Source organism: Manis javanica, chromosome 4 (genome assembly GCF_040802235.1).
Source record: "Manis javanica isolate MJ-LG chromosome 4, MJ_LKY, whole genome shotgun sequence".
NCBI lineage: Eukaryota > Metazoa > Chordata > Mammalia > Pholidota > Manidae > Manis > Manis javanica.
Window position 1 is genome coordinate 170,539,024 of NC_133159.1, and position 15,209 is coordinate 170,554,232.

Sequence of the window (15,209 nt, forward strand, 5' to 3'; positions counted from 1 at the left end):
ATAGTACTTCCAAAAACATGCAATAAGAGCTTACCTTAGAGCTCAGTGCACACCCAAGGAGGTTGTACGAGAGATCACAAGGATTTTTGTGATCAGATTAAGGAGTGAATATTGAAAGGAGCAAGGTAGTTGGGATTAAAAAAGAAAGTGTTTATTAAAATATTTAAAGCTGAAGATGATATATTCAGAAGAAGTCTGGGTGATACCTCATATTGAATACTCCTACAGCCTTTCATGTTCCAAAAGCATTTTATAAAGGAAACATTTTATCTGCAAGAGACCTGGTAGGAAGGACATAAAATACCACAAAAGCTGCAGTCTACATGTCCAAAACATTTATTTATTACAATTGTTATTGCAGTTATTTATACATTTATGATAAATATGTCATAATAATATGCATAAAATGTATATTATAAAATGAATAACAATGAAAAATAGTAAGTTGTCATAAATATACAGTTATTTATTACAGTCTTTACACATGGAAGAAGAGAGGGCAAGGGAAAAGAGTTGAGGAGAAGAGTGGTGATAAAAAACTCAATTTGGCAAATTTTGCCAGTGAGAGATTTGCTGCAGTGCTCTTCCTTTGGTTTATATTACACTTTTTGATGGTTGTAGCAAATGGACATTTTAACCTCTGGTTAATAACTTTAGGCCTTCCACTGTTTGGAGTCTGTTTATATGCCCTGTTCCCCAATATATATGTTTGGCAAATGAGTTCAGTGTCAAAATTAAATGGCTGATATTTAGCAAGGGAATTTGTTTATAAATTCTAAAGGAAATTTTAGTTTTGATTGTTTCAAAGTGTTGGTTCCTAGAGTCTGAGTGTATTTAATCAGTGAATCATTTCACTTTATTAATGGCTAAAGAATTTAATTTTTATGGTAATTAAAAGTTTTCATTTGACAATTTTGGGAAAATACTTTGATTAGACTAAGCTATTCAGTAATATTTTAGAAATAATAAGGACTTAATAAAAAATAACCTTATATGGAGAAACAGGAGGAGCCAAGATGGTGGCGTGAGTAGGGCAGCGGAAATCTCCTCTCAAAACCATATATATTTTTGAAAATAACAACAAATACAACTATGCCTAACAGAGAGACCTGAAGATACAGTACAATAGCCAGGCGACACCTACATCTGCAAGAACTCAGCATCTCACAAAGGGGGTAAGATACAAAGCCGCAACCCGGTGGGACTCAAGCACTCCCCCATCCCAGCTCACTGGCGGGAGGAAAAGAATCAGACCAGGGAGGGAGTGGAAGCACAGGACTGCTAAACAATCAGCCCTAGTAGTCTGCACCGGGAGCACAGACACACATTGCATGGTGTACTGGATATTAGAGAAACGGAGAAGTAAAATCTGAGAGCAGGTCCCCACAGCTGGCTCCCCTGGGACAAAAGAAAAGTGAGTGCTTTTTGAAAGTCTTAAAGGGACAGGGCTGAACAGTTGGACGGAATCGTCCCAGCACACTCTGCCCAGCAGACTGGGAATCCTAAGAAACTTCAGGCGCCCTAAACCTCTGGGTGGCAATGCAGCTCTGAAGCCCCTCACAGCGATAAGCAGCCTGCTATTCATCCCCGCCACAGCGGTGGAGCAGCTGGAGAGCGGCCGCACCCACAGCAGCTGCCCAAAGTCACCTCTCAGCGCGTAGCTACCCGGGCCAGACCCAGAGGCTGCCGCCGGCGTGCAGCACCCAGCACAGACAGGAGGCCAGGGCAAGGCACGAAGGGGTGCCGTTCTCACAGGAGAGCACACCTGCAGTGCCTGCCACTCCCCGCAGGGCTTTGGGCTGCCCCGAGGGCTGTCCAGCCCGCAGCAGCTCAGGGGGATTAATGTGGAGGCTGCTCCCATTGTGTGGGTAACTGACACAGGCAGTGGAGAAGGGCAAGGTGACCACCAAGCAAGAAGGGACTTTGTTCTCCCAGCTGACACACACACCACCTGCCTACAACTACCTCTATTGCCATGAAAAGGCAGAAGAATTTGATCCAGTCCAGAATCACACAGACAACCCTGGAGAGAGGGCCTGGGGAGATAGAGATAACCAATCTTTCTGAAAAAGAATTCAAAATAAAGGTCATAACCATGCTGATGGACCTGCAGAGAAATATGCAAGAACTAAGGGATGAAGTCAGGAGGGAGATCACAGAAATCAAACAATCTCTGAAAGGACTTAAGAGCAGACTGGATGAGGTGCAAGAGACTGTTAATGGAACAGAAATCAGAGAACAGGAATACAGAGAAGCTGAGGCAGAGAGAGATAAAAGGATCTCCAGGAATGAAAGAATATTAAGAGAACTGTGTGACCAATCCAAACAACAATATTCACATTATAGTGGTACCAGAAGAAGAAGAAGAGAGAAAAAGGGATAGAAAGTGTCTTTGAAGAAATAATTGCTGAAAACTTCCCCAAACTGGGGGAGGAAATAGGCTCTCAGACCATGGAAACCCACAGATCTCCCAACACAAGGGACCCAAGAAGGAGAACACCAAGACATATAATAATGAAAATGGCAAAGATCAAAGAGAAGGACAGAGTATTAAAGGCAGCCAGAGAGAGAAAAAAGGTCGCCTACAAAGGAAAACCCATCAGGCTACCATCAGACTTCTCAACAGAAACCTTACAGGCCAGAAGAGAATGGCATGATATATTTAATGCAATGAAACAGAAGGGCCTTAACTTGCTGCACTGATGGACAGTGACTCCATTGGGGTATGGGTGGGACTTGATAATATGGGTAAATGTTGTAACCACATTGTCTTTTCATGTGAAACCTTCATAAGAGTGTATATCAATCATACCTTAATAAAAAAAAAAGATACAATGTAGAGAGTTTGTGGGTGTTAAATTCCCTCAACTTTTGATTGTCTGTAAATTGTTTAAATCACTCCTTCAAATTTGAATTATAATCTTTCTGGGTAGAAAAAAAAAAAAAGAAACAGAAGGGCCTTGAACCAACAATACTGCATCCAGCATTATTATCATTTAAATATGAAGGCAGGATTAAACAATTCCCAGACAAGCAAAAGGTGAGGGAACTTGCCTCCCACAAAGCACCTCTACAGGATATTTTAAAGGGACTGCTCTAGATGGAAGCACACCTAAGGCTAAATGGATGTCACTGGAGAAAATAAAATCAAACCAAAGAAAGTAGACCAACCAAATACTAACTAAAGTCAAAAAAATAAAATCAACTATTCACAAAAGCAGTCAAAGGAAACACAAAAGAGTACAGAATAAAACACCTAACATATAAAGAATGGAGGAGGAGGAATGAGAAAGGAGAGAAATAAAGAATCATCACACCGTGTTTGTAATAGCTTAATAAGCGAGTTAAGTTAGATGGTTAGATAGTAAAGAAGCTACCCCTGAACCCTTGGTAACCACGAATCTAAAGCCTGCAATGGCAATAAGTACATATCTTTCAATAATCACCCTAAATGTAAATGGTCTGAATGCACCAATCAAAAGACACAGAGTAACAGAATGGATAAAAAAGCAAGACCCATCTATATGCTGCTTACAAGACACTCAACTCAAACCCAAAGACATATACAGACTAAAAGTCAAGGGATGGAAAAAGATATTTCCTACAAACAATAGGGAGAAAAAAGCAGGTATTGCAGTACTTGTATCAGACAAAATATACTTCAAAATAAAGAAAGTAACAAGAGATAAAGAAGAACATTACATAATGATACAGGGCTCAGTCCAACAAGAGGATATAACCATTGTAAATATATATCCACTCAATATAGAAGCATGACATGTGAAACAAATACTAACAGAACTAAAGGAGTAAATAGAATGCAATGCATTCATTCTAGGAGACTTGAACACACACTCACTCCAAAGGACATATCCACCAGACAGAAAGTAAGTAAGGACACAGAGGCACTGAAGAACACACTAGAACAGATGGACCTAATAGACATCTACAGAACTCTACACCCAAAAGTAGCAGGATGCACATTCTTCTCAAGTGCACATGGAACATTTTCCAGAATAGACCACATACTAGGCCACAAAAAGAGCCTCAGTAAATTCAAAACGATTGAAATTCTACCAACCAACTTCTCAGACCACAAAGGTATAAAACTAGAAATAACTTGTACAAAGAAAACAAACAGGCTCACAAACACATGGAGGCTTAACAACATGCTCCTAAATAATCAATGGATCAATGACCAACTAAAAACAGAGATCAAGCAATATATGGAGACAAATGACAACAGCACAAAGCCCCAACTTCTGTGGGACACAGCAAAGGCAATTCTAAGAGGAAAGTATATAGCAATCCAGGCTTATTTAAAGAAGGAAGAACAATCCTAAATGAATAGTCTAAAGTCACAATTATTGAAACTGGAAAAAGAAGAACAAATGAGGCCCAAAGTCAGCAGAAGGAGGGACATAATAAAGACTAGAGAAGAAATAAATAAAATTGAGAAGAATAAAACAATAGAAAATAATCAATGAAACCAAGAGCTGGTTCTTTGAGAAAATAAACAAAATAGATAAGCCCCTAGCCAGACTTATTAAGAGAAAAAGAGAATCTACACACATCAGCAGAATCAGAAATGAGAAAGGAAACATCATGACAGACCCCACAGAAATACAAAGAATTATTAGAGAATACTATGAAAATCTATATGCTAAGAAGCTGGAAAATGTAGAAGAAATGGACAATGTCCTAGAAAAATACAACCTTCCAAGACTGGCCAAGGAAGAAACAGAAAATATAAACAGACCAATCACCAGCAACGAAATTGAATCAGTAATCAAAAAACTACCCAAGAACAATACTCCTGGGCTAGATGGATTCACCGCTGATTTTTATCAGACATATCAGACATAGAGAAGACATAATACCCATTCTCCTTACGTTTTCAAAAAAACAGAAGAGGAGGGAATACTTCCAAACTCATTTTATGAAGCCAGCAAGCATCACTCTAATACCAAAACCAGGCAAAGACCCCACCATAAAAAGAAAATTACAAACCAGTATCCCTGATGCACATAGATGCAAAAAATACTCTACAAAATATTAGCAAACCGAATTCAAAAATACATCAAGAGGATCATATACAATGATCAAGTGGTATTCATCTCAGGGATGCAAGGATGGTACAACATTCAAAAGTCCATCAACATCATCCACCACATCAACGAAAAGAAGGACAAAACCCACATGATCATCTCCATAGATGCTGAAAAAGCATTCAACAGAATTCAACATCCATTCATGATAAAAACTCACAACAAAATAAGTATAGAGGGCAAGTACCTCAACATAATAAAGGCCATATATGATAAACCCGCAGCGAACATCATACTAAACAGCAAGAAGCTGAAATCTTTTCCTCTAAGATCGGGAACAAGACAAGGATGCCCACTCTCCCCACTGTACTGGAGGTCCTAGCTACGGCAATCACACAGCACAAGGAAATACAAGGCATCCCAATTGGTAAAGAAAAAGTCAAACTGTCACTGTTTGCAGATGACAAGATATTGTACATAAAAATCCCTAAAGACTCCACTCCAAAACTACTAGAACTAATATTGGAATTCAGCAAAGTTGCAGGATACAAAATTAATACACAGAAATTTGTGGCTTTCCTATACACTAACTATGAACTAGTGGAAAGAGAAATCAGGAAAACAATTCCATTCACAATAGCATCAAAAAGAGTAAAATACCTACAAATAAACCTAACCAAGGAAGTGAAAGACCTATACCCTGAAAACTACAAGACACACTTAAGAGAAAGTAAAGAGGACACCAACAAATGGAAACTCATCCCATGCTTTTGGCTAGGAAGAATTAATATTGTCAAAATGGCTATCCTACCTAAAGCGATCTACAGATTCAATGCAATCCCTATCAAAATACCAACAGTATTCTTCAACGAAGTGGAACAGATGGTTTTAAAATTAATATGGAACCACAAAAGACCCCAAATAGCCAAAGCAATCCTGAGAAGGAAGAATAAAGCAGGGGGTATCTCGCTTCCCAACTTCAAGCTCTACTATAACACTACAGTAATGAAGACAGTTTGGTACTGGCACAAGAACAGAGCCACAGAGCAGTGAACAGAATAGAGTCCAGATATTGACCCAAACATATATGGTCAATTAATATATGATAAAGGAGCCATGGACATACAGTGGGGGAAATGACAGCCTCTTCAACAGCTGGTGTTGGAAAACTGGACAGGTACATGCAAGAGAATGAAACTGGATCATTGTCTAACCCCATACACAAAAGTAAATTCGAAATGGGTCAAAGACCTGAATGTAATTCATGAAACCATAAAACTCTTAGAAAAAACCACAGGCAAAAATCTCTTGGACATAAACATGAGCAAATTCTTCATGAACATATCTCCCCGGGCAAGGGAAACAAAAGCAAAAATGAACAAGTCAGACTATATCAAGCTGAAAAGCTTCTGTACAGCAAAGGACACCACGAATAGAACAAAAAGGCATCCTACAGTATGGGAGAATATATGCATAAATGACAGGTCCACTAAAGAGCTCATGTACCTCAACAAACAAAAAGCAAATAATCCAAGTAAAAAATGGGAAGAGATCTGAACAGGCACTTCTCCAAATAAGAAATTTAAATGGCCAACAGACACATGAAAAGATGCTCCACATCGCTAGTCATCAGAGAAATGCAAATTAAAACCACAATGAGATATCACCTCACACCAGTAAGGATCGTCACCATCCAAAAGACAAAGAACAACAAAAGTTGGCAAGGATGTGGAGAAAGGGGACCCATCCTACACTGCTGGTGGGAATGTAAATTAGTTTAACCACTGTGGAAAGCAGTACGGAGGTTCCTCAAAAAACTAAAAAAAGAAATACCATTTGACCCTGGAATTCCACTCGTAGGAATTTACCCTAAGAACGCAGGAGCCCAATTGAAAAAGACATATGCACTCCTATGCTTATCGCAGCACTATTTACAATAGCCAAGAAATGGAAACAAGCTAAGTGTCCATCAGTAGATGAATGGATAAAGAAGATGTGGTACATATACACAATGGAATATTATTCAGCCATAAGAAGAAAACAGATCCTACCATTTGCAACAACATGGATGAAGCTAGAGGGCATTATGCTCAGTGAAATAAGCCAGGCGGAGAAAGACAAGTGTCAAATCATTTCACTCATCTGTGGAGTATAAGAACAAAGAAAAAAATGGAAGGAACAAAACGGCGGCAGACTCACAGAATCCAAGAATGGCCTAACAGTTACCAAAGGGAAAGGGACTGGAGAGGGTGGGTGGGAAGGGAGAAATAGTGGGGAAAGGGGGCATTTCTATTAGCAGCCATAATGTAGAGGCAGGCACAGGGAGGGCTGTACAACACAGAGAAGACAAGTAGTGATTCTGTAGCATCTTACTACGCTAATGGACAGTGCCTGTATTGGGGTATGTGCGGGGGATTTGGTGAAGGGGGGAGCCTAGTAAACATAATGTTCCTCATGTAATTGTAGATTAATGATACCAAAAAAAAAAAAAACCTTGTATGGTCATGTTACTGAAAAAATACATTATAATACTCAACATGTACTCAACAATATTTTTAAGCTTGTTTTAGATGACCTAATTGCAGGTAATCTTTACAAAAAGGGGAATTGCATCTTAATTGTTGATCCTCTCTATTTGATAGCCAGAGACTGTCGAGCTCTAACAGACAAACTTTGTTGAAACAGTTCATTTAATATTCTAATATCACTCTGTTTCTGGTCTAAAACGTTTCAAGTATGACATGTTTCAAGTGTTAGAAAATATTACAAACAACTTAAGAATGAGAAGGGGTAGAAACTTAAATGCAGCAACACAGCTAAGGTGTCCTCCTTTGCAAATCCCAGTGGATAGGGAGGAACAATTCAGTTTGGGAACAGTTGTGTGTTCACAAGAGAATCCCGAAGATAGTTAGTGGGAAGAGAATTTATCTGCAAGGAATTCTAACTCTTTACCAGTTGCTCTAGATTGGATTGTATTTTTAATGTCATCTCTTTTGGCAAGTTCAATTATTTATAGCTAAGGCAAATTTAATAATACACAAGGTTGTATTTTGTTTTCTTTCAAGCTTTTTCAAGATACTACAGATGATAAGGGACCAGGTGAGCAGTATTGCAATTTAATTTTGTTTCATGATACAATAACAAGAGAGTTTTTATATCTGGAATTGTTGATTATTGCTTTGCTATAGTTCTAAATGTGGGATCCTACAAGACATAAACCGAATTGCATTTAAAGGCAATAGCTGGAAAAAAGTACATCAGTACTGCTTCTTGTTAAAAAAAGAGAGGGAGAAAAAACCATAATTTTGAAGCAATAAAATAAAATTCAGCAAATACCTTATATGAAACCAAAGATGATGAGAGGTATTTGTAAAATATCACATGACTTAATGCGTTTTAAACAGGACATGATCTCTTGAGATTGAAATATTCTTAGATTTTTTTCATTCCCTAGAAACATTAATTAGCTTTTCACAACCAATTTCTTAAATTTCAGTTACTGAAAAGGAACTAGGATATTTCCTTAGCAATTCTCAATACTGCTTTATAAATTTGAGAAGGGAAAGGTAACATCTCGGAAACTTATGGAGAGACTGTGCTAAATACTTTATATATTAACAGTCCTTACCACAATTTTATTGAGTATCTACTCTCAACTCCATTTTATATGGCAGGAAGCAGTCTGAGCAAATGCAGCTAGTCTAGACCTTAAGAAGGACTGTCATTTTGCTTGCATTGTTATCACTTGCTCCTGACAATAGATTTATACACGTTTCTGTTTTACAGATGACCACACTGAGGGGCCAGACAGAGAAAGTGATTGCCAAGGTCATATTTGAATAGTTTTAGGAATAGTAAGATCTGAGGGAGATGTGGGCTTACCATGGAATTTTATAAGATGTTCAATGACAGTCTTAATGGTACTCATGGAGTTATTCGCTTATTGGAATCCAGTGACAGTTGAGTAGATGTGATCTGTAAATGTGGATGAAAGAGACAACAGTTGGTCCAACCTAAAAGTAATTGAATCAAACACAGAAAGACTGGAACTTTCAGTTTAGCAATCCGATTGAATAAAGAATACGTACATAAAGATGTTTATTGCAGTGTTATTTTTAATAGTTAAAAATTGGAATTGTTCTGTATCAAGGGGATAGCTGAATAAATTGATGTATCTACTTGATGAAACTTCATATAGGCAATAATACAAGCACTAATAACATGGAAAATATTGAATGTACCCAGGGGAAATAAAACAGAATACAACTGTTATATTTACATCAGTTACAATCATGTAAAATTAAGTAAATATTGATAAAAATTGGAAGAGAACATGAATAAATGAAAACTGTTCAGTTGAGTGGTGAGCTTATGGTGATATTTTAAGCAGAATTTTATTGGTGTTGTTATAATGTTATTTGTGTCATGAAAACATTGAACAGTATAATGAAAGGCTGTGTTCAGTATGACCAGAATAAATATTTTTTGAGCAGATCCAATGGATTTTAAATATGCAATATATTAAACTGATATTTAGGAGAAACATTTATTTGGAAATAATTATAAAAAAATGCAGTCTCCAAAACCTTTTCTTTCATCAAATTATTATCTTACAAAGGAAGCTAAAATTATACAAACTAAAAATAGAATTTTGGACTTAGCAGTAAGGAGGATACAGAGTAGTTTCCTAGTTGATCCATTAGCAGTTGCCATGAGAAATCATCTCAGATGACATGGCATAAAAATGATATATTCTGTATTGTTAAAAATATGTACTCTTTGTGATTATATTAAATTAATCTGTAAACACTTGTAGCATTTGGCCATTTGATGATTGGGTCCTTAGTGAATCTTGTTGGTTTTGAAAAAGGCTAATTGTTAATTGTTTAGGAATTTCAAATGGTGAGATTTGTGGTTTCTATTTTTAGGTATTTTAATAGTATGGGATCTCTTGTGTCACTGTGAAAAATGTGAGAACTTTATTCAACCAATATCTCTGCAGTTTAAAAGCCCTCGTTTACTCAGAAATTATAGGTTGAACAGTATTTTTCACTGGAGATCTTTTAAGAGTATTTCTCCTTGCTGTGATTTTGGTGTGATCCTGTTCTGGCTGTAGGCTGTAGTGGGTTAGGTTGCCCCGTGCTTTTTCTTGTCTTCATGGATGTCGTGGACAGAACTGAAACATCACTGCTTTCCTCTAGTACTTGGAATTACTCTCAGCAACAAGAAGTCATACTTGTGATAGTGTGCTAATATTACAATTAAGAAAACTGCATATTGAATGTCATGAGGCTAATGGTGGCTTTCTCTCACGACAGTGCTGGGAGAAGGACTGGCCAAGGGAGATGGGGCCTTTCAGGCGGTGCTTTGCTGCATGCAGCTGAAAGGAAAGCTCCAACCTGTAGCCAACATTCTTGCCAAGTCACTGACAGGAGAGTCCCTGGTACGTTGTGAGCTCTAATTTTTGAATGTGCACAGAAGGGATTCATTAATTTGACTCTGTAGGTATATTGTAGGGAAAAATAGTGTGCATTTGTCTTCTTATTTCTTCCTATCAGAAATCAAAGTGCATGAATATTTTGAGAGACTCATTTCTCTACAACGAACTGATGTTTAGTCATTGGATTCTTGTAGTTTGCGGTATGTAGGGACTGCAGGTACTTTTTAAAACTTTAAAAATATAGGATAACTGAAAGATTTTATTTAAAGATACAGTTGAACAGACCTTGGAAACATTTTTTGAGTTAAAAAATACTCTTGTGGACATACGATTATTTAAGGTTCTCAACAATTAAACCATTTATTTTATAAAATGTTTGAATTTATCTAACCTAAGCAATAATTACCTTTATTTCTGAAGGTGGTGTGTCTGTAAGTTAATATTCATGACCACTCTGATGGAGCTGTCTAATTGTATTCAGACTTGGGGATCAATTTTTTTTTTTTTAATGTAGCATTTGATTTTCTAGAATTTTGTCTGCTTTTTGGCTGAGATCATCAAAAGGCTACATTTTGGAACATTAGAGTTGTCAATCTATACTTTCGGAAGAAAAGAGATATTATAACTTTTCACCATTTGGTAATTGTCATGAAATTTGCTGATATTTTTTCAGGAGTCATAATGAAAAATAATGAAGGCAAGAAAGTATATGTATACTTTGCTATACAGCATGAATTCCCATACCTTATTTATTCTTCTGAATTGATATGAATTGTGAAAATCTGGAGCAAAGTTGTGTTTTCACTGCAAATGAATATATTTGGTCAAAAAAACATTAGGAAAGTACTTGGTATACTGCTGAGTTTAATGTAATTACCCATCTCAGAGGATAATTTAGCTATTTTCTAAGGAATTAGTATGCAGTGAATTGTTTAGTTGGTTTAGCAATGTTTTTTGATTTAATAGTAGTTCACAAATGGATAAACTAAGATGTATTATGAATATAGCAAAATTGTATAGCTGTTTAGTAAAGAATATATCCCTTCTTTATTATTAAGATAATTCTGTCCTTAAGGAACATTTCTATGTAAAGCATTTTACACAGTTTTACCTGTTGAGTTTTGAAACTTAAAACTAGAAAGAAGTAATTTGCTTTTAAAGCTTAAGAGAAATTTGAATTTCAGAAGAGTGAGTATTTTGTATGTTTTCCTTGAGCAGCTTTACAAATGTGCTATCTTTAAAGTGGTGTGATCATTTTGTGTGAATCTGAGTCATGGGTAACTGACGTTACCATTTTGCAAATAAAAGCCCATTAGTTTTAGGAAAAAAAGATAGTTAAAAAAAAAGTTTAGGTTTATTTTTCTCTTCACTTACCTATCTTGCTCTTCAGTGATACCTGTTGTGAATGTTTTATTGAACTGATTTTTTAAACTCCTAATGAAAGTAAATACAGTGTTTTTAGGGCATACTGTAGATGTTGTCCTGTTAATCTCTTAAACTTCCCTTATAGACAATTAGCTCTATTATCACCATTAGTGGTAGTGGGGATAGGAGATGAAGGTAGCATAGTTTTTTTTTTTTTTAACAGATACACCTTAGAAGTGGCTGAGGAATTAAGTCTCCATAGTAAAGAACTAATATGCAAATTGGTTTTTCCCTTTTCATTCACCTTTTCAGAATGGGATGGTAACAAAAGATTTGACAAGACTAAAAACACTTCTCACAGAAACAGAGGTAAGACTATTTCAGTGGCTCTCTTTGGAAAGAGTTTAACTCTTTCTGGCTAGTAAGTGTTCTGTATGAAAATGTGGAAAATCATTGGGCACCCTCCAAGAAAGCAAGGCTGTAAAGGTGGGCTAGTGGAACCTTCCAATCTTCTCCTGTAGTCCAGCTTGGTCCTGTCTGAGGAACTTCGCTTTTCTCATGTGTCCTCTGCATCCCAGGTCTTTTGTTCTGTTCCTAATTCTTGTTAGCTGTCTCTGGCCAACAAGTGGGGAGATGATTAGGAAATACTAGTGTTCCACTACATCTGGTTGTTAGGAAGTACTGTCATTGAAGATACTTCTTACCCCTTTTGTGTTTTTATGTGCAACTAAAAAAAGTCTGTGATTTAAGGGTTGCTTTTAGTGGTTGGGTTTAGGAAATGGAAATAATGTGTATCAGGGTAAATGGTGAACAAAAATATGCTCTTGTGAAGCACTTTAAGCACTTGAAGGACACATGGAAGCCCAGGGACAGCAATGGTATGTAAAAGGCTCAAAGCATTCTACATATCAAATTTCTATTCCTTATACAAGCTTATAAAAGTGTTCTTATTTAGATGTCTCCTTTTTAAAACAGGTATTTTTGGCAGCTTTTATCATAAATGGAAGCCCTTGTAAAGTAATTGATTGGCTTATTTATTCAAAAATTGGCATCTGCTGTGTCCTGGGTCCTTGCCTGGTGCTGGGAGTACAGCACTGATCAAGACCCTTCTTCTCTGGGGGGCTGAAGTCTGGGGAAGAGGTAGGCATAAATATGTCAATTAAACAACTAAGGTAGTATAAGGGACAAGAATGAGCTTTCTGTGATGGAAAAAATAACTGGATTGGGTGGTCAGGGGATGGGACAGGTAAATGAAGAGCTGGGGTTAAGAAGGTGCCAGTCTCATGGAGAATGAGCTGAAGGGTGCTCTAGACAAGTGGAGAGGACCCTGGCTGTTAACCTTGACCTCCTGTAATTACTTTCCCTTCCAAATCTGATAATGTATCACAGTTCCTACCAACAAAAAGTAAGCAAAGAAGGTGGTCACCATGATTTACATAAACTGGATGAAGATACTGTTTGTTTTGCTACAAGTATATGGGCTTTAAAAATATATATCATGTTCTTTGTCTTACGTTATCTTATTGTGAATTAACTGAGAATCAGTAAGCTCTAATTAACTACAAAGCCATTTTTTCTTGGATATATATAGTCTTTTAATTTCTAAGGAGTAAAAAGATAATTACAAATGTTTTAGATTTTTAAAATGTGAATGTAAAATAAGATGCCCTTTCATTTTATTAAGATTTTTGGCTTGGTCTTGTCTTTTATTGCCTTATTGAATGACCAGCTTTACATCTGATAGTCACACAAAAATATATATTGCAAACTTTGATGTTTAATGTTTATAATCCTGTTGTATGAAAAGCCACAAATATCATTTAAGTCTTATTTTGTGACTATACTTTTGGAAGAGGTGGCTTAAGTTTTGCTTATCATTTCTGTGTGACTAAAGTAGTATTCTTTTTTTGTTAGTGAACTGATACTATTGAAAATAAAAATCCACGTTGAAAAAGCTAACAAACAATGCTACCCTTATTTATTATTGCCCATGACATTTAAAAATGCAACAATTTGTTATTTAAAGATTGGGCTGAGCTGGTATTTAACTTGTTAATGCTTGTTGATGAGAATAAAGACATGGAACTAAAAGCTGACTAATGGAAATAAGAACACTACATGCTCTTTAGTAAAACTTAAAGTATCAAATCACTATATTTGTTTGCAAATTTATAGAAGTTCTAGCAATATGAAATTGGCTGCTTTCCCTGAAGGCATCAGTAAAAACTGAAGATCTAAGCTAATGAATATTGCTCTTCAGTTTTAGGGTCGGAGCATATGTTTAAATAAAACTAAACTCAGTATCTTGGAAACTAAAACCCATGGTAGCCAAATGCCCAGCTGAAGCCCAGCTTCTGATTTATACCAGCCCTTCTGATGAGGATGTGCCCCTCGCTGACCCCCCAGGCTGAGAACCGCAGTGTCAGCACAGACACTCGCTGCCCATTTGCCAATCGCTGCAGATGCTCGCTTGTGGAACACACCATGGGTTTTTCCCTTCTAACAAATATAAATGATTTTGGCTTTATTTTATGACCAAAACATTTTATTCCCATTTTCTTGCATATTTGGTTAATTAATTTTGATAGAATTTTTAGATGAAATACTTTAAATTCATACTTGGTGTGAGTTTTTAGCTTTTATTTTTATAAATTTTATAAAGGTAGAATCATATTTTAAGGGCCAGTGTGGGACTATGGTGCCTACTCTTCACTTGTAAAATTTAAAGAGATCTTTTCACATATCTTGTATGAGCATAGAACCCTTGTCACATGAGCAGTTACTCCTAATTGATTTGTTAGCTTGTGTAGTCTTATATTCAATCCTCATTTTACAGAAAGAATGGGCTGTGTTTAAAAACTTACTAGTAATTTTTAAAATACAATGATTTCATTCCAACCCAGTCTAAAAAGTCCAGTTTAACAATGACAGATAAATTATAGTGATACCATTGTTTCAGTTATGCCCACTTAGCATTTGTGACATTATTTCTATGGTACGGGACATTCCAAATTTCATTTTAGTGTACTATTTCCTCCTGCTGATTCAGTTCATTATTTGCAGAGCACCTGTGCTGTTCAAGATGCTGTGGGTTTTACAAAGTTGAGATACCTAGGAAAAAATCCGGTGGGCTGGTCTGAGATACATACAGCTAATGTACCTGTAGAGCAGCCTGTGTTCAGTAAGGGATGTAATGGAAGTAAAAGCCAGGGAACGAATGATTAACACTCTTTGGGGAGACCAGGGAGGCGGGAATGTGGGAACTGAGGTTATATAGGATGGGCAGCTAAGTGAAAACTCAGAGATGACTTGGTACAGGGTAAGGTTGGCAGTCAGTTGGTTCAGGGGTAGAAGAG

The 15,209-nt window shown here is 36.7% G+C and overlaps 1 protein-coding gene across 6 annotated transcripts in view; it reads left to right on the forward strand.

The window, feature by feature from the left end:
• Positions 1-15,209, forward strand: part of HELZ (helicase with zinc finger) — a 164,561-nt gene that overhangs the window by 26,659 nt on the left and 122,693 nt on the right. For 5 of the 6 annotated variants that reach the window (XM_017652794.3, XM_017652797.3, XM_017652796.3 and 2 more), the window contains exons 6-7: positions 10,367-10,491; positions 12,166-12,222. In XM_017652794.3, the coding sequence (XP_017508283.3) occupies positions 10,367-10,491; positions 12,166-12,222 (182 nt within the window). Of the gene's footprint in view, positions 1-10,366; positions 10,492-12,165; positions 12,223-15,209 lie in introns of those variants that run through there. The other variant, XM_073235798.1, reaches the window with a different exon arrangement.